The sequence below is a fragment of the Dunckerocampus dactyliophorus genome, chromosome 13, assembly GCF_027744805.1.
Source record: "Dunckerocampus dactyliophorus isolate RoL2022-P2 chromosome 13, RoL_Ddac_1.1, whole genome shotgun sequence".
NCBI classification, from domain to species: domain Eukaryota; kingdom Metazoa; phylum Chordata; class Actinopteri; order Syngnathiformes; family Syngnathidae; genus Dunckerocampus; species Dunckerocampus dactyliophorus.
Genome location: NC_072831.1, coordinates 27,153,251 through 27,173,871, shown reverse-complemented (window position 1 = coordinate 27,173,871; position 20,621 = coordinate 27,153,251). Strand labels below are relative to the sequence as shown.

The 20,621-nt window shown below is 40.8% G+C and overlaps 1 protein-coding gene across 1 annotated transcript; it reads left to right on the top strand.

Annotated features, from left to right (window-relative positions):
- Positions 1-3,870: 3,870 nt before the first annotated feature.
- On the top strand, positions 3,871-20,621 carry keap1a (kelch-like ECH-associated protein 1a). The gene is made up of 12 exons (XM_054797077.1): positions 3,871-4,053; positions 11,214-11,807; positions 13,029-13,228; positions 13,321-13,477; positions 13,582-13,674; positions 14,041-14,187; positions 14,285-14,391; positions 15,822-15,951; positions 16,030-16,226; positions 16,294-16,499; positions 16,583-16,759; positions 17,712-20,621. Exons 2-12 carry the CDS (start codon positions 11,595-11,597, stop codon positions 17,897-17,899), a joined length of 1,815 nt encoding a protein of 604 aa, XP_054653052.1. The 5' UTR covers positions 3,871-4,053; positions 11,214-11,594; the 3' UTR covers positions 17,900-20,621.

Below are 20,621 nucleotides of genomic sequence, written 5' to 3'. Positions count from 1 at the left end.
AACCTTTGCAGGGAACCTTTGGCGTTTATTTTAAGTAAGAATGTCTATGTGACATATGCGCACCCTCGGGCTAGGTGAGCGGAAAAGTTAGTTATCGGTATGCCCGAGGGAGGGGGCTAGGAGGGTATAAAAGGGGGCCTCTCTTCAATAGAGTTTGTGGGAGTAGGTTGGAGCTGGATGCTGTACTGGTACTGAGCCATCATCATGTATCATGTATCTCTGAGTGAACCCGTGCCAGAAGTGGGATTTCCCTCAAGACTTGTCATTCTCTTTATCTTTGTCTGCATCCTTGTCTTGCTTGCCGTGTCTTCCATTTTTGTCCGCCGCAGAGTCGGGTGACCGTGACATGTGTCGTCTCTTCTTGGCCTTCTTCTTATGCTTCTTGGGATTTCTTATAGCTTCTCTGTGATGGAGTTTTGGAGGTAGAGCACTTCTTCTTCTTGTGATATTTCTCCTCTTCAAATTCGGACCCCGACTGAGCGCTTCTTTGACTTCTTTGAGTTAGAGTGGTGATGTTGGCACTCGTGCTCCAAGACATGCATAGAATTTTTGAATATCCTCTTTCTGTCCGACTCCAGAGTGATGTCTTCGAGGCAGCTTCTTTCAGGAATCTCTCCCTTGTTGTTCTTCTTCTTTAGAGTGGGGATTCCGGACAAGGTGCACTCAAGCTTCCACAGGATTCTCCGCATTTGAACTGCTGCGTGGCTGGGAGGTTCAGGGCCCATTGGACCTGCTGAAGAAGAGCTGGGAGGTGCCTAGCCAGACAGCCAAAGATCGCAGTCTGGTGCAATATGTGCTGGAAATGAAGGAGTGGCTGTCCGAATATCGAGAAGCAGCAGAGGTCAACCTTCGCGAGGCCCAGCAAACCCAGAAGGCTTGATATGACCGACACGCCAGGCATCGAGAGTTCCAGTCCGGGAAGAAGGTCCTGCTGCTCCTGCTGAGCTCCAACATCACGCTGCTAGCCAATGGCAGAGCCCATTCACATTTATGTTTCTGATGTTCTTATTCATTTTCTTGTGTTCTTCTTTCTTTTTTTGGGAGAATGAACAGAACAAGAATTTCATTGCATAGCAGAACTACCTGTTTTACTGTGCATATGACAATAAAACTCTTGAATCTTGAATCTGGAAGATGGGCCCAGTGACCTACAAGATCCACAATCTGGCAAGGAAAAAGCAGACGTAACATGTCAATCTGCTGAAGGAGTGGTGGAAGGCCCCGATCCAGCCGTCCCTACACCACCTTCCACACGGCTGCAGGCCTCTTCCAGTTCACTGTGATGCTCTTTGGCCTTCATGAAGCACCTGCCACTTTCCCGAGGCTGATGGTCTGTGTGCAGCGGGGGTGTGAGGACTGCAGTGCTGCCAACCTGGATGATGTAGTGAACACCTGGGAGGAGCACCGGAACCACCTGGGTCGGGTCCTGAGCCAGATCCAGAAGGCAGGACTGACACTCAACCCAGCCAAGTGCCAGTGGGCCAAGGAGGAGGCCCAATACTTGTGCTGTCGGTTGGGACGTGAAGCGGTCCGGCCATCCGACCCTGCCTTTGGCCACGGACAAAGAAGGAAGTGAGGTCCTTCCTCGGTTTAGCGGGCTGGTATTAAAGTTTTGTGCCGAAGTTTGCCACCATAACTTGACCACAACAGCTGCCTCACTCTGTGGTACCGCTCACTACCAGTTCCAAATTTGACACAGAGAGGACAAGGCTAATATTGTGGCAGATTACCTCTCCAGGTCGTTAGCCTTGGAGAGGGAGTAGAGTGTGATGGAGGGAGAGCGACACCTGCTCTTTCTCGGGCCCGCTGAGCACGCCGACAGACACACGACAGCAGACCTGTGCAGCAAGGACTTTTCTCCCATGTCTTTACTAGACTGTCCCCCCTGTCTGTCCTGTGTCTAAGCACCCCTTCCCGTGTTGTGCAGTCCAGGGTGAACACTGGATTTCTGACACTGCTGACACAACACCACACAACACCACACAACAAAAATTGACATCAGTCAACGGCGTGCTGTCATCTGATGGCACCAAGTCAAAAGAGGTGCTTCCTGATGACATCTTTTGTGGCGCAAATTGGTGCGCGTTCTGTGGTCAGGTGACCACGGACGATACTAAGTTACCTGACATATTAATATACTTGTATGTCCAGAATATATTTCATGTGCCATGAAAGGGCTGTTATGTTTACTGCTCTTATTCTTGTTTATTGTAGTGATTGCTGATGTTGAGTGAATTATGTTTAAACCCTAAATATACAGAAACTAAAATACCTCTTTTTCCAGTTATTGGTGTGCCCGAGGGGGGGCTAGGAAGGTATAAAAGGGGACCTCTCCTCAACAGAGTTGGTGGGAGTAAGTTGGAACTGAATGCTGCTGGAAGATTGGAAGTTACATTGATAGCAACGTGTGCAGGTATTTTCGAGAATTTTTGTTTGTGGTACATTTTTGCTTTCTTTACTTTTTGGACTTTTTGCCCTGTAAATATTTTTTGCATGTACAGATTGTTTCACTGTACATATTTTTGCACTGTGTGGGACTTTTTGGGCGTGAATAAAAAAAAAAAAAAAACACCACCAGTATCGACTGAGCCATCATCATTTATTTTTTTGGACAGCGTTTGAGCGAACCCGTGACAGTCTACAATTAAAGGTCCCCTATATTGCAAAAGTGACTTTTGAATGATAATGATGACTAATGATGGCTTTTAAAGTTGCGGCTTTTCCTTCCTGGTGGCCCTAGCTAGACGAGCCGGCCTTGTGTATACACCCACCACCTCACAAAGGACAGCCTTGGAACAAAAAACAACAACAAAAACCAGGCTTAGCAACACGTTTTAAAATGCAGTCTGGTGCTCTGCCAACTATGCGTCAGGCAGCTACCGATGTGGGAGCTGTAAGTTTGATCATTTGCTTTTTTTGTTTCCTTTTTTTTTTTAAATACAGTTCTGCCAATCTACTCAAGTTAAAAAAAATAGTATGTGATTTAAATTGCACTCGTAAAAGTTACAAGCTACCTTTTAAGAGGGGTTCTACCGTGTACTGCTAATAAAGAAAAGGCCGTCCAAGTCTCAGAGCAGGTGTTCTTTATGAAGTGTAGTCTTTGTGCATTAAAGTGGTTGCTCTGCCCATTATTCGCTTCTGTTTCCAGGCGCATTTTTGAAAATTTGCAGTACTTCAGTCAAAGTACACGTACAGAACTGGAAAAACAACTTAAAGTACAAATACACAAAAACACTACTTGATTACAGTAACATGTTACTTTCTACTTTTGATGAATAAACGCCACTCTTGTCAAATTAGAACCATTGCCCCTTTGAGGTTAGGGACAGGTGGCCCCTGTCAGGTCACCCCCAGACTGGCTGCAAACAAATGTCAACAACAGTGTCAACAAATGAATAAAAATATTCCCAATGTTTTTCTATTACATACAATTGTTTGAGCAAAATTTATTCAATAATGCAAAATAAAATGCAAAAAACCCCACCATTTTTGGCTTTTGGACTCTGTAAACAATATATAGATCTATAAATATCGACAATATATTTGAACAACAGAAGAAAAACACATACAAACGTTTGAGCATTTGACATTTGAAAACAGCGAAGAGAACTGAAAAATTGATCTCATTTCGATTCGATGCTGAGACGATATCGATGTGATCGACTTACTATTTGTTCAATCTCAAACTGGAGGTTTACTTTCATTTTGAGGAATGTTCTTCTGTTGCCAGTAATAGTTCTTTTGTCTTTTCAGAACTGTGTGTGTGTGTGTGTGTGTGTGTGCGTGTGTGTGTGTGTGCGCGAGAGAGAGAGATTTGCACAGTCATGGCGCTCAAACAAATCCCTCCCCTTCTGATTTTGCCAAGTCTTGGACGTCTTTCTCCTCAAGCTAGCAGGTCCACAAAAGTCCTCCACAGCACACTTTCAGCTCTTTTTGGACAACATTTTAAGACACTTGCAACTACGAGACGCAGCGTGAGGTTTGCCCATAAATTGTGTATAAAACATTTTGGACGTTTCGTCAAGCAGATGTTTTGCTGAGAGTTTGAACGAGGTGAGTGATTGAATTGTTGGTTTGTTTGTGATCTCTGCTAGTCGCCAAGTCAGACATTTTTGTTCTAGAAGTTTCCTCGTTGTTTTCCCTCCAGACGTTTCCTTTTTATTCAGTGACGTCACAAAGGGCTGCTAGCTTAAATGCACTCCAATACAAAGTAGTGACTGAATTAAAAGTTTGCTGACTTTAAATTTACTGCTTCGTCCGGTTGCCGCTAATAGGTTGTCTTCTTCATTTTTGATTGTCGGTACAACAACGTTATATGCAGTGTATAGTGCTAAAATTGAATTGTACAACAAACTGCATAACGTACTCTTTTCGTAGTCCCTCATTTCGGAAATTAGCCTCCTAAACTTGGAAAATTGAAACCAAAAACCATGAAAAGTAGCATTCAACCTAAAATGAGTCAAATACTGTAGGAGTTATTCTGCATAATAGCAATTTTTTAAAATGTTTTTGCAGGTGTTGGAAAAAAAGCAATTTAAATTGCCTTTTAATTACAAAATTAAATTAATGAATAATAATTGTACTAAATGAAACCTCTTAATTAAAGGTTATTATTTTATTTGGTGGCTTAAGTAAAGTCCTTTTAGCTCAGCTTTAACAGTAGTTAAGTTCTTTTTACACTTGTATCACAGTTAAGAATGTTCATTTTATGATGGAAAACTTGACTTTTTCACACTATATTTAAGGGGTTTTGCAATTATTTTTGTGGGGTTTTTTTTTTGGTAAATGCGATTTGTGGCGCCCCCTATGGGTTGTGGTCAAAATGCTTTGTAAGACACATCCATCCATCTTCTATGCCACTTATCCTCACTAGGGTGGCGGGTATCCTGTAGCCTATCCCAGCTGACTTCGGGCGAGAGGCGGGGTTTTGTAAGACACATGTAATACAAATTCAGTGGACCTCGGTTAGTGTCCGCCCCGATTAGCGTGTTTTTCGGTTAACGTTGAAAATGTACACCAAAATTTTGCCTCGTTTTGAGTGCATTTTCCAGTTAGCATACAATATGGTGCCTGTCGTTAATACACTGCGTGAGTCCAACTGTCTTCTTCATTTATTTTAAATCACTATCGTCCTTGTTAGCATCCTTAACTTGCTAACAAAATGCCAGGGGTAAAGAGTGATATCAATTTTGCACCCTGCAAAACATGCCACGAAAAAACATCTCGCCGGGGTAGCGTGTGATGTGATCATCCGTCAAGCGGCAGCTAATGTTGCCAACGCTGGACAACACTCGCCCGTATGTGCGAGACTTTCATAAGTCTAAAGCAAATATCCCGAAAAATATTTGAATTCATCAGACTAGATGAGCAGCCTCTCTCAGCGGCAGAAGACACCGGGTTTGCCGACTAGTCTCTCACTTGAAGCCCCGCTGTATGATACCTGGAAGTCCTGCTAGAACGCCATCAAACTAACTACTCTCACATCCAAACTCTCCTTTAAGGAGGCGTCTCCATCCATCCATCCATCCATCCATCCATCCATCCATTTTCTATGCCGCTTATCCTCATTAGGAGGCGTCTCATCACATTACCTATATTGTTACCAGTCAGGGAACCTTAGAATTGTCCCAACTTTTCCCCCTTATATGGCGCCTCTGGCCAATAGCACTCATCATAAATAAATTCTAATAAAAGTTTAATAAAATTACATTCAAAATGTACAACCTGTGTGATTGGTATTGGCCAATTTTACTCATGTATGATCGGTATTGGAATCGGCAGCATAAAACCCTGCATCCCTAGTTATTTCATGTCTAGAGGGCTGTAATAATGTTAAAAATCATATTTAGGAAGTTGTAAATAGGTTTTCTATGCTTGAACTTTGAAAATATTGTACTTAGAAATCAATAAGGAATCCGACTTTGCAGAAATGATCTCTTATTAATAAGTGATTATTCCATTATTTTTTTTTATTGTTTTGTTGTTTTCATAGTCTGATTCCCTCCATGAAATATCTTAAGGCCAGCCTTTTAATTTGGCAGTAAAGCGAGTCGAGCAATGACACAGCAGAAGGGTTTGTTGTGTAACACCAAATTGCAAAGATGCATGCTCATCCTAGACCAGCGCTTTTCTTGCTGGCAAAGCTCAAGCCGATGTCTCGTCACCCCGTCCTGTAGTTGTTTGCATTACACCGTGAGAGCAATTCTCATGTTCATTCTGTGCATGCACGCAGCGTAAAGAGCCTGTTAATGGTTAACCCTCGTGTCGAACAGTACTTCCACGTGTGGTGTCAGACATTCACTCAAATACCGGTAGTCATTCTGAAACTGAAATAGTCTGCGTTCAGTAAGTGTTGCGCAACACTCGATCAGCTGTGTTAATCAGCATGTGTTAATCCATAAAATACTATCTTACACAGCAGGCCTGTGCTGCGGCTTTGACTCTTGAAATACAATGTTTCTACCCCCACTTGCCCCACTCGTTCTCTTGAGGTCATATGACCAACTGAGCGTAGAGGCCGAGGAGGTGAGGGAACTGGAAGCTGAACAGATTTGATTGTGCAACGGCCGCCATACGGGACAAAAAAATACCCTGACCTGCTATAATTGGACATGCCACTGCAGATTAAGGATAGTAAGTGAACTTGACCAGCAGCTACAAAGCTCTCAGGAAACTGGAGTAGGAGATTTCCTCCAATTTGTACTGGTAAGTGCTTTGTTAGGACGTGACAATTTTGGGTTTCCGCTACATGACAAAATAAAAGCCGCCACACCTTAAGAAGGCTGTTTTTTTTTAACTTGAAAGTGTTAAGTAACATATTGTATGAATGGATATATATATTTACGTACACATTGGCCACGATTAGTTTGAAAACAATTTAAGATATCATAAAAATGTTTCACTGCATTTATTTTGATAAACATGCACCGGAATCGCCTGTCTGCCCTGTTGGCACTTGCGCATGTGTGACCAGATAGACGTTCACTTTGTTTCTTATTATCGAGAGAATGAAAAATTGTTCGTAAACAATTGTTGATTGTGTCGACGACAGCTTGTCACAGGCTAAGCCTATCTATACCAGCGTGTGTGATCGCTCACGTTTCAATCTCATTCCACTTTCTGTCATCTTTGTTAACACATTTTGCCTGGCTCTCACTGCCTCTCTGACAGCAGCTAACAATCTTGTTTTTGTCCCACGGGCGAGCTACAAGTGGCTATCACTTTCATGGGATACATGCTAGCTTACTTTTTTCAAGTGTCATTTCACAATCTTGCTCTCTTGTTATCAGCGTAATGGCTTGTCTTGAAAACACTAGTTGTGCATCTAAGTTGTTCAACATAAACACGTAGTGTGTCCGGCTTTAAGACAGTGATGCCATCACAGGGGTCTCCAACAGGTAGCTCGTAAGCTAGCACTAGCTCACCAGCTGATGTTGAGTAGTTCACCAAAGAGTATTTGCTTTGCTTCTTAGTATTTTTATAAGTCTTCTATTCAAACGTGACACAAATGAGCACATTTAGTGGAGATGTACTTTACAAATAAAGTGCAATTTAAATGTCGGCAGTCACATAAAACATAAATAGCTCACCTCTACTTTTTATTATTTGACTACGTAAATATGTCAGGTAACAGAAGGAGGCTCGACATTTTAGTCTCTCACATTAAGTGCTCTCAGCAAGTTTGCCATTCAATTAAGAGTTTTTCAACGTTCTTGGTACATGTTCGGTTGGTTGTTGAAAGCAGCTGAATAAGTGTGTTAATAAATAAGTCCTAAAAATAATTTGTCATAATCCAAAAAAAATAAAAATATTTGCAGACGCAGCAGCGGCACGACAAGGCGGCCCTCCCCTGCAGCCCACCACCACAGCTTCAAAAAACCCAAGGGGAAACCCTGCTATATGTTCAAACAATGTGTTTGTATTTTGAAATTATGACAAACAAACAAAACAAGGAATAAAATTGTAATTTTTGGAAAATTACATTGGGGAAAAAGTAATAATATTGCTTGAATAAAGTCACATTTTTTTGGGAATAAAGTCATAATTATGAGGGGTGAGGGGGAAAAAATTACTAGAAGAAAGTTGAAATATTTGGGGGGAAAACCCAACAGCCAAAAAGGGGGGGAAAAAAGAGTGAGGTTTGACGTTCTTAATAATAGGCTTTTTTTACCTATGTCACAGAGATGCATTCTTTTCCTAAATATGTAGAACTTGTAAGCATATCTGACATGGGTAGTCTCGTAAATGTTTGCGCAGGGAAGCTAGCATTAGCGCCTGTTTGATGCTAAACTAGAATAACGGCTATTGCTAATGTTTTTGGCTCCCACACATCTTTTATTGACATACAAAATTCACTAGTCACGATTCATGATAAGTCCTTTACAGATACCTTAAGGCAGTATAGTTAGTTTATTTATTAACAAGTATGTCACCAACACAGACATTTACTTTACTTATTCGTAATGGCGGCGTAGTTGAATTCAATAACATTCCTTTTGCTTTGGTAAGTATGCAAACCGTTGTTCCTCAGGGTTCCTTTTTATGTCAGACTCATCACGTTATTTTTAACCTTTGTGAATTTTAAATAGTTGGTCAAACAGGTTCCAATGCTTGCGGTTGTTTTGTTTTAAAAATCTTGTTCCAAGCTTACAGTGGTGTGAAAAAGTTCCTGATTTCTTATTTTTGTTTCAGATCATCAAACAAATTTAAATATTAGTCAATGACAACACAACTGAACACAAAATGCAGTTTTTAAATGAAACTTTTTATTTTTAAGGGAGAAAAAAAATCCAAAGCTACATGGCCCTGTGTGAAAAAGTGATTGCCTCCAAACCTCATAACTGGCTGGGCCCCCCTTAGCAGCAACAACTGCAATCAAGCCTTTGCGAAGTTGCAATGAACTTGTAATGAGTCTCTTACAGCGCTGTGGAGGAATTATATGCAGAATTTCACTCAGCCACATTGGAGGGTTTTCCAGCATGAAGCCTTTTTAAGGTCATGCCACAGCATCTCAATAGGATTCAGGTCAGGACTTTGACTAGACCACTCCAAAGTCTTCATTTTGTTGTTCTTCAGCCATTCAGAGGTGGACTTGCTGGTGTGTTTTGGATCATTGTCCTGCTGCAGAACCCAAGTTGGTTTCAGCTTGAGGTCACCAACTGATGGCCGGAGATTTTCCTTCAGGATTGTTTGGTAGACAGCAGAATTCATGGTTCCATTTTTCACAGCAAGTCTTCCAGGTCCTGAAGTAGCAAATCAGCCCCAGACCATCACACTACCACCACCATATTTTACTGTTGGTATGATGTTCTTTTTCTGAAATACGTCATTACTTTTAGGCCAGATGTAATGGGACACACATATTCCAAAAAGTTACGCTCTTGTCTCGTCAGACCACCAAGTATTTTCCCAAAGGTCTTGGGGATCATCAAGATGTTTCCTGACGAGCCTTAATATTCTTTTTGTTCAGCAGTGGTTTTCATCTTGGAACTCTGCCAGGCAGGCCGTTTTTGCCCAGTGTCTTTTTTATGGTGGAGTCATGAACACTGACCTTAACTGAGGCAAGTGAGGCCTGCAGTTCTTTGGATGTTGTTGTGGGGTCTTTTGTGACCTTGGATGAGTCGTCGATGCACTCTTGGGGTCATTTTGGTTGGCCGGCCACTGCCGTTTATGGACAATGGCTCTCACTGTGGTTCACTGGGGTCCCAAAGATTCTGCCATAGTAATTTTACTAACCTTTTTCCACACAGTATTAAGTCAATAACTTCGTGTTTTGTTGATAATGTCGCACATTTCCTATGACGCAAACTAAAAGGCTTGGTTATACCCGCGGGCACTCAAAAACTCAGTCAGAGTTTCTGAAAATCTCTACTCCGGCCGGAGTTTTCCAAAACCTCACTTTTTAAAGACAAACGTTTGCGTGTGGACGAAAGGACAAAACATAAGTGAGGGAAAATATGTTTTATAACAGCCATACACATTCGTCATGGCCAACTATGCTAATTAGATGATGACGTTGGCGATGGCAGCCCGCCACAAATAAGTGAAGATATTGAAAACACTGAATACTACTAAGTTAGACAGACGTTTCCTGAGGCAATAAGCTGCCCCATAAACAACACAGCCTCAACTCTTTTAAAAGGAAGTGAAACCTAGAGTGAAGCTGACAACTTTGCAACTACACACACACACACACACACACACACACACACACACACACACACACACGAAAATACTTAATACAGTGGCGTCCAAACTTTTTCTACTGATGGCCACATGTTGAAAAATGATAGGATGCAACTTTGCCGCTTTGCTACTTTGGCATCTTGGCTTTGTGATGTACTTGTAGGTGAATAAGCAGACTGTTTGTGTCAGTTTCACTCTTTGCGCTTTTTTCCCCATTTTTGCTGTTTTTCCAAATATTTCAACTTTGTGTTTGTACATATCGTTCTCGAAATCTTGTGACTTTATTTCCATTATATTTTGACTTTACTGTATTCCCATGATATTAAAACTTTTCCCCACAACCTAATTTGCCAAAACTTACAATTGTATTTGGTTTTGTTTCTTGAAAATCAAGACTTTATTTTTAAATAGCATTTTTTCTTTAATATTTCCACTCTGTGCTTCAAAAATTATTTTTTTTTTCTTGTCAGAGTACTATTTTTTTTTCTTAATATTTGACTTTGTTCTCATAAAATGTAATCTGTTTTTTCCCCATTTCTGCTGTTCCCATTTTCTTCTTGTAAATTTTCTTCTCGTAACTCTGACTTTATTCGCATAATATTTTTACTTTTTTCCCCCAAAATTACAACCTTTTTTGTATGGTCCTGATAATATTCCGACGTTTAGAAAATAATGTCTATTTTCTTAGATATTTAAACTTTATGCTACTAAAATGACGTTATTTTTCCTCATGATATTACGATGTTATTCTTGTATGATTTTATAAACAAAATTTTGTCTCCTAATGTTTTTATTTTATTCCTGTAAAATTGCTGCTGATTTTTCACCTTCTGTTATGTTTTTTTTTGTTTGTTTTCTTGTTTATTATATTTTTATAATAAACAAGAAAAGGCCCAAGAAAATGTGCCGCGGGCCAATTTAAAAAAAAAAAAAAAAAGAAGGTCCCCAGGCCACACTTTGAATGCCCCTGACTTAATCAATGATGTTGAAATCATAGCTTGATAGACATTGACTCTCTTTCTCTTCAGGAGAAGCATTGCAAGAGAAGATGCCATCCTGTGACTGCCTGACTTGGAGGTAATGGAACATTGGACCATGTTCTGCAATGTTTGCTGATGCGGTTGTGGCTTTGGGATCGCTCAGCCATGTTGGATCCTGGATGTGCGCAAGAGGACATCAGCCTGTTTAGCAGCCAAAATGCTTTCTCACACAAACAAATGACCTGCACTTAAATCTTTTTCCTCCAACATCAATGGAGATTTAAACTGTGTGTGTGTGTGTGTGTGTGAGAACGTTTATGAGAACCATGGAGGAGATTTGGACATTCCCACCAATGCATTAAAAACCATCAAAGACTTATGGGATAAATCACAGCTTTACTACAATCTGGACCAGCCCTCTGTCCCACAATGCATTGCTCGTTGAGAAAGAAAGCACTAACACGTGGTTCGGACTTCTCGGCCATCGCCGTCCCCTCCATGCACGGGTCTGGGTACTTGGACTACACGGTGGAAAGCCACGCGTCCAAGTCCCTGCAGCTCATGGACGAGTTCCGACGGCAGGAGATGCTGTGTGACTTGGTGCTGCACGTCACGCACAAGGAGAAGAGCATGGACTTCAAGGTGAGGACCGTAAACTGCAGGAAGCACGGCAAGCCAAGTTCAATTTCAATGTGTATGACTCTAATATAATTTTATCGTCGTTTGGAAAAAGTCATTTCCGAGTATCACTGGGTGGTGCCCATGTACCCCCAGTAGTACTTGTACCACGGCTTGAGGATTGATAGCATTAAGTGTGCATTACAAGATTTGTTGATGACTTCCCTCTGTCATGGATTTTCAAAAATAGAATATTTTGTGGTTGAATACAGTCTTATTAGTCAAAAATATATTAATATAATTCTATGTATTTTGTGCCGAAAGTTAGCAATTGCAAATATAAGACATTCAGAAGCCACATTCAAAGACGTTGTGATGATATTCTATACTGGTCACTAGGTGTCAGTAATGTTACCTTGATGAGACATTAGCCACCGCAGGAAGTACTGGCTACAAAAACCAGAAGTAAAGAAAAGAAACAGCAAGGAACTATCCCAATGCGAATGTGTGAGTCTACAGTATATTGTGTCTTATTTATGCCTTATACTTGTATGTCTTATTTTTAGGGCTTTTATTTCAATTGCCATTAATGACATTTTGTCCATAGTTACTTGTAATTAATCGCTGCTACAAATAAGTTTTTATCTATAAGTTTACCTTTTTGAAAGGTCGTTTTTAAATACACCTATCAACATGACACTGGATAATGCACATTTGCACACACAATGCACACATCGTGCACATTTTTGTTTATTAAACATGCAGTTTTTTTTTTAAACAGCTCAACACAAAATGGACCTCCAATGTATAAAAAAAATAAACACAATGTACAACAAGTCGACATTGGCAGGGTAAACTGTCCATCACTGAAATATCTTTCTTTAATACTGTACAGTTGAAAGAGAAATGCTCCAAATGTTTGACAGCCAGTATGAATTGCCTGTGAGAAAATGCATGTCACACAACTTAACAGAGTGAAAGATGACATATTTAAAGAAATATTGCATTACTATTATTATTTTTGTTATTACATATTGTCATATATTAGTTGTTTATTTGGTCTAAAAAAAATGTTGACAATATCATTTAGCATCAATTTGTGGGACACGAAACATCTCAAAAAGCACCTGCATTGTTTTGTGACTTGGTGAAATAAAAAAGTTTGTTTGTTCTGTCATGTTTTGTCATTGTACTTTTCTTAAAACTAAAGGGATGGTCTTAATCTCTCTTGGTTTGTTGTTTCAGGTGCACAAGGTGGTCCTGGCCTCCTGCAGCCCCTACTTCAGAGCCATGTTTACCAGCAGTTTCAAAGAGTGTCAAGCCTCAGAGGTCACCCTGAGCGACGTCTGCCCCCAGGTGGTGGGAAGGCTCATCGACTTTGCCTACACGTCCCACATCATCGTGGGGGAGAAGTGCGTGCTGCATGTCCTTTTGGGAGCCATGAGGTAAATGCAGACGTAGGAAAAAAATAACATTTTACCCTTATAGAAGTCTGTGAGGCTTGTTTGAAATAGCTTTTGTTTTGGGGGTCTGTCAGGTTCCAGATGGAGGATGTGGCCAAGGCGTGCTGCGACTTCCTCACCAAGCACCTGGAGTCGTCCAATGTCATCGGTATCACTCGCTTCGCAGAGGAGATCGGATGCGTCGAGCTGTACAAGCAAGGCCGGGAATACATCAACACACACTTCAGTGAGGTGACACATACATGCATCTTACGAAACTGGATGGAATGCATGTCGTTATAGGAAATTACAGACAGTATTTGAAATGTGTGTTGTTGTATCCTGGTTTGCCCCAGGTGACCAAAGAAGACGAATTCTTCAGTCTGTCTCATTGCCAGCTGCTGGAGCTCATCAGTCAGGACAGCATCAAGGTGCTCTGTGAGTCAGAGGTGTGTGTGCCCCCCCTCAAAAATACTCATTAACACTCCTCTAGAGGCATCGGAAGACTGTAATTAAAAGTACAGCGGACCCTCGGAACTGGAAGGCCAACATCAAATGTGATTGAAAAGTACCAAGAAAATATGGTCCAAATGTGGCTTTATTGATGACTGTTTATGCCCTTTCATAGCTGCATCACATTCGTAACAATAAGCCCTGCAATAAGACGTCTTTGCCTTTTATGCAGAACTCAGTGAAGGTGGGATATGGCCGTAACTGTGTGCTTTTGCACAGCGACACGGCATCCTGCAATCAGATAATGCAGCTATGTCAACGGCAGCAGTAAATGTAAATAACAAGTACAGACATGATTTCAGGTGTATAAAGCGTGTACAGACTGGGTCCGCTGGGACATGGAGAATCGAGCCCAGTACCTCCACGCTCTCTTGAATGCTGTCCACATCTACGCTCTGCCCCCCAAATTCTTAAAAAATCAGCTCCTGTCATGCCCCATCCTTAGCAAGGTACTTATGACCTAGGATGTCTACAGTACATTTGGACAATCGTCATTGCCTCACAGTCACATGCTCCTTTTTCCACACTTGGCTGTGTGTGCCGCAGGCCAACGCTTGCAAGGACTTCCTCTCGAAGATCTTCCAGGAAATGACGTTGAGGAAGGTTACTCCAGCGCCCATACGTGGAACACAGCTCATCTATGTGGCCGGCGGGTATGACAAAAAGCACACATGCTAACATCCTTGGCTCTGCACGCTGCGGAATCACAGTCTCCACTGAGCGCTGTTTTATTGCTGCCCTCACTTTCCTCCTGGATAAAATTTGTCATTAAGGAGATACAGGGGATCCTTGTTCCTCATTGTTGTTCTTTTTTTTGCAACTTCTTTGGAAAAGCAGCAGAAATGACCCCAAAATGGTACCAAAAAAATGCAAAAATGGTACCTTTGGAGCTGATATCATTGAAAATTAATAGATTTCTTGCTCTGACGAAGGAAAATTCCTGAATGTTGACTGAGATTATTTTAACCTGTAAAGTGTTGATGTGCAGACATTTCTTCTTTGATCTTAAGCCCCCTTGTGTTGAATGGCATTTAAAGTCAATGTACTTCTTGCTTTGACCGGACGGAATCAGGCTGGAAAGTTTAAAGGAGATGATTTCAACCAGTAAATACTAAAACTAACAGACATATAGCAATTTATTCTTTAATTTTAAGTCCCCTTGTGCCAAATCTTATTCAAAATCAATAGGGTTCTTGTTCTGACAGGGAGGAATCATTCTGAAAAGTGTAAAGGAGATGAGTTCGACCATTAAATAAGAAAACTTAATAGACATATTGCAGTTTATTCGTTGATTTTAAGCCCCCTTATGTCAAATGCCATTCAAAATCAATAGGGTTCTTCTTCTGACAGGGAGGAGTAATTATAGAAAGTTTAAAACAGGTGATTTTGACCAGTAAATATTAAAACTAATAGACGTGTAAGAATTTATTCTTTGATATTAAGCCCCTTGTGTCAAATACTATTAAAAATCAATAGTGTTTTTGTTCTGAAAGGGAGGAATCATGCCAGAATGTTTAAAGGAGATGATTTTGACCAGTAAATACTAAATATAAAACATATAGCAATTATTTGACTCCTTGTGTCCAATAGCATTCAAAATCAATAGGGTTCCTGTGCTGAGTAATAATGAGGATGTTGCTGTGATAGCAAGGACAAATACCTAGGAGTTTAAAGGGGCTGATTGTGATCAATAACTAATAAAACTAATAACATGCAGCAATTTGTTATTCCATCTTAAACCCCGCGGCGTCAAACAGCATTCAAAATCAAGAGGGTTCTTGCTCCAACGGGGTGGAATAATGCCAGAACGTTTGCCTGAGATAATTTTAGCCAACAAACGTATGACCTTGAGCAATTTTGTCTGTGACCATTGTGCCAAACAGCATTTAAAATCAACAGGGTTCCTGCTCTGACTTGGAGAAATAATGCTAGAAAGTTGAAACAAGATGATCAAAGTAATGACATGCAGCAATCTTATCGTTCAACTTTAAGCCACCTTGTGTCAAACAGCGCTCAAAATCAATAAAGTTCTTGCTCTGACATGCCAGTTTGACCTCACCCAAACTGCCTTCTTCCTCTTCAGTTACCGGCAGCATTCCCTGGCTACCATGGAGGCTTACGACCCCCGCAGGAAAGTGTGGATAAAGCTGGCCGACATGGCCGCCCCCAGCAGTGGCCTGGCAGCGTGCGCCCTTTTCGGGCTCCTCTACACTGTGGGTTGTCTACCCGAATCAGAACCACTCTCTTATTCTTCCTCTAACGTGGTCAACGTTGTCTCCCTCGTCTTTCAGGTCGGGGGCAGAAACCTGTCACTGGAGAACAACACAGAGTCCGACATGCTGTGCTGCTACAACCCCATGACTAACCAGTGGAGCCAGCGTGCCCCCCTGAACACACCCCGCAACCGGGTCGGGGTGGCTGTGGTGGACGGCTGCATCTACGCCGTGGGCGGCTCCCAGGGCTCCACGCTGCACAACACTGTGGAGAGGTTGGTGACGGAGGTTCTGCTCTGTCAAAGTACAGCCCAAGTTGACGTGCTGTGCTGTGCTTTGCAGGTGGGACCCGGAGTCCAATCGCTGGTCCTACGTGTGCCCCATGTCGGTGGCCCGCATGGGAGCAGGAGTGGCGGCCTGTGGGGGGGCCCTCTATGTGGTGGGTGGCCTTGATGGACCTAACCGCTCCAATACGACAGAGAAATACCAACCGGACAGTAACACCTGGCACCAGCTGGCACCCATGACCACTGTACGCAGCGGTCTAGGTAAGCCCAAAAAAAAGAAGAAAAACCCCAAAACTGATTTAGAACTGGTTTAGTTAAGTTTGTTTTTTTTGTTTTTTTTGCAGGGTTGGTTTGCCTCAACTCTTACTTGTACGCCATCGGAGGCTATGACGGACACCACCCGCTGGCCACTGTGGAACGCTACAACATAGCCAGGAACACGTGGGAGTCCAGGGCGTCCATGCAGAGCTGCAGGAGTGCGCACAGCGTGGCTGTGCACCAGGGGCGCATCTTTGTGCTTGGTCAGTCACATACGCACACAACACACAAAATTGTATTCAACCTATTATTACTTTCAAACAAGTTTAAAGGAAAACTGCACCTTTTTTTCCCATCATCCACAATCCTTATGAGACATGAACATGTCATTCTCTTTTCTGTGCGTTCTAAAGATATAAAAACAGATTAAAAGAGACACCTAAAAATGCAACGTAATGGGGTGCAACTATTCGCCTATAAAGCCGGGGAAAAAAAAAACCTCCAACAAAGCTCCATTTACATAGAATGTGACGTGCATATTAACCAAACTATGGCGACATTATTATGAACATCGTTACACTGAAGAAATACTTTGCTGGCGTAGTGTACTGGCGTAGCAACTAGCTTAATCACACAGCACGTCAACGTCACGCTCACCACGCAACAGGCAACTCCCGAAAGGTCAGGCTGCATACTGTATAGGAGCTGCGGCCGCTGCTGTGTTTTTGTTTTGAGTTTGGAAAAGTTAACGCGAGGTGTACAGTAGGCGTTTGTTTCTATTTTGCTATATGAAATCTACGTGCCCAGGAAGGAAGTTCCGGGAATGCTTAGAACGACCAAAGTATGGCAAAATACTATGAAGTATTACACGTTATCATGAATGTATCTGTTACTGCATGGTTACAGCATGTATAGAAAACCTTGTTGGAGGCGTTAATAGCGGGCTTTCTAGGTGGACAAGGAGTGTCCCGTCACGTCCATTAATGAGCTGCCTCTTTTTTTAATCTGTTTTTATATCTTTAGAATGCACAAAAAAGAGAGACTTGTGTTCCTGTCTTCACATAAAGATTGTGGATGATGGGCAAAATTCCCCAAAAAGTGCAGGTTTCCTTTAATAAAAGATATTATTATTATTATTCTATTGTATATTTATTTCTATTATATCATTTTATAAAATTATTTCTGAATAATAGCAATCATTTTGTGTCCTTCCAGGAGGCTTCAACCAGCACGACTTTCTGTCCAGCGTGGAGTGTTACTGCCCCGAAAGGAACGAATGGACGTACGTCACGGAAATGTCGAGTGGGCGCAGCGGCATGGGCGTGGCCGTCACCATGGAGCCGTGTCCGGGCAGCCTTCCGGAACAAGAAGAAGACGACGACGAGCAGGACGCCACGAACTGATGAAGGACCAACACACGGAAGCTCCTCTAGGTGGTGCTGGTTTGTAAGTGGGTCGAGACAAACACGGTGGCCTTTTTTAATTTAATATCGCAGGTGGACGTTTGCACGGAGAAGGACACCAAAGACTTTCACTGAATGTTGGAAACAAAGGTGCTACAATTACCGCAAATCCATACTATTTAATTGGTTTTGAAGACCTTTGTCTTATTGCATTTCTACCTCTCTGCCCAACCCCCCCGACACACACACTTTAAATGAGCACTTTCTTTATGCGGTCACCCTGCTGTGCCAACATAGTTTCATATTTACACTTGTTTACTGTAATTCATGGAAAGCTCGTGAAAGGAAATCGTGTATACTGCAGATATTTAACAAATGCCCCACAATTATTCATAACAAAAACATGTCATTGTTTGACATGATTTGAATAAAGTAATTCTATTTATGCAATACGGCTAATGTTACATGTTTTAATAGTCATCAATTAGAATTATATCCCTGCTCTTACTTTGAGACATTAAGAAATATGAATACAAATATTTTGTGTAGTTTTTTTAAAAAAAACAATCTGTAAAATAAATATTAGTGGATTGTATTTAAAAAAAAGTAATGATTAGAATTATATTACAATAAAATAATAGCCCCAATGGTACAGTATTAGACCAGGGGTGTACAAAATGCGGCCTGGGAGACATTCTAAAAATGCAGTTAAACAAGAAAATGGGGGGGGGGAACTGGAGTAATTTTACAAGAATAAAGTTAAAGCATTTGGAGAATAAAGTCAAAATATTATGAGAAAAATGTTGTAATTTAACTAGAATAAAGTCAGAATATTTTTAGGGAAAAAATATGATAACATTTAATATAACTATATATTGTTATAATATAACAATATAATTATTAAATCAAATTAATTGAAGTGGAAATTTAAAGAAAAAAAGCCGTTATTTCTAAAGTCATATTATGAGAAACAAAAGAAAAACTAAAGGAAAATTAGGCTGGGAAAGATATAATAAAATATATCATAAAAATAATAAATATGGAAAACAGACATAAAAAATAATATTACAACAATCAAGTCAATGATGAGAAAAAGAACATGTAAATGTTGAAATATTTGTCAAAAAAACAACAAAAATGGAAACCCAAGCAAAAAAAAAGTGTAATAAAAAGACAAAGGTTGATACTAATAGAAGGCTTTTTCACGTACATCACAAAGCTGACATGCAGGCTGTTTTTTTTAAAAATATATATATCTACTTGGGCTGGTTTACAAAATGTAAAATGTCAACGTGGCCCATCCATCCTTTGATTTTTCAGTATGTGGCCCTCCATGGAAAAAGTTTGGACACTCCTGTATTACATCATTATTATGTATTATTGGATGCTGCATATGAAGTTTACATGATGAAATTACCATAAATTCCGGTGTATAAGACGCTACTTCTTTCTTAAACTTTGAACGCTGCGGCTGATGCAGCAGTGCGGCTAATTTATGACTAAGTTGTAATCTCGTGACATATCTTTTACTACAGAACGACTGCTGATCGTTTATATACTGTGCCGCTTGAGTCAGTAAGGAAATGGTAGCGCTTTCTTTGTCAGGAGCCAATCACGTACTATAAGTGAACTGACGACCAGCTTGTCAGCCCACTGGAAATCGCAGGAGGTCATTATTCAATTTTACAGTCTGACTCAAGGTGTCATCTTACGAAGAACACTGAACTCATCACATCGCAACTTAGCACTCAAAAAGGTACCTCGGCAATATACAAGTGCCGATATGAGTTTAAAATGAAAAAACAGCTATTTTAACATTTTCCCATAATGCATTGCGACCACGCAAAGCATTCATTGGTGCCTGCCGGGGCGCTGCAATGATGTCAGCCTCCCTCTGGGCTCCTCTGGCTCCCTCTGGTGGACAGAGACAGCATTGCAGCTCCATCCATCCATCCATTTTCTATGCCACTTGTCCAATGAAATGCTTTGCTCAGATGAAATGCATTATGGAAAAACGTTCAAATACTTAGTTTTTCTCGTACTTGTATATTTTCTAGGTACCTTTTGAGTGTTAAGTTGCTGTGTGATGATTTTAGCGTTCTTTGTAAGATGTCACCGTGAGTCAGACTGTTATTTTGAGTAATGACCTCCTGTAATTTCCAATGGGTTGACAAGCTCGTCGTGAGTTTTCTCATAGCTCATGATTGGCTCCTGACAAATAAAGAGCTGCCTGGTCCTCACAGACTCGTGCGTGCCACAAAATGCCATTTTATGATGTGGACACATGTGGTCTATATATGTGCAAATCTCTTTTTCTTTCAAAATGTTGTCGATGCGGCGTCTTATACACTGGAAATTCCGGTATTAATTCCCTGGTCAAACTTCAGAGTTAAATTGATTTGTTGTTGTTGATGAATGTGTATCTTTTCGTTGGAAATGTCACAATGTGCCAAAAGTCTGTAAGTCAAAGACATTAATGCTGATATTTATATTTTCATTGATTTTACATTTTAAAAATACACATTAGATTTTTTTTTACTTAATATAATTGTATTTTGTATATTCAGAAATGAATTTTGTGTGTAAAACAATTTTGTGAAAATGTACAAATGATTTGTTAATAATTTTGAATGTAAGTATTTTTATGAAATATTAGTCTTTTTCGACATTTCCAGCTGAAAGACACCCATGTAATAAAAAGAACGTACTTTCATGCAGTCAA

Coding starts and splice junctions, on each gene's coding strand:
- keap1a (XM_054797077.1), top strand. CDS start 11,595: ATGCATTGCTCGTTGAGAAAGAAAGCACTAACACGTGGTTCGGACTTC. Junction 11,808..13,028: donor AGAAGAGCATGGACTTCAAG/GTGAGGACCGTA, acceptor TTGTTGTTTCAG/GTGCACAAGGTGGTCCTGGC. Junction 13,675..14,040: donor AGGTGCTCTGTGAGTCAGAG/GTGTGTGTGCCC, acceptor ACATGATTTCAG/GTGTATAAAGCGTGTACAGA.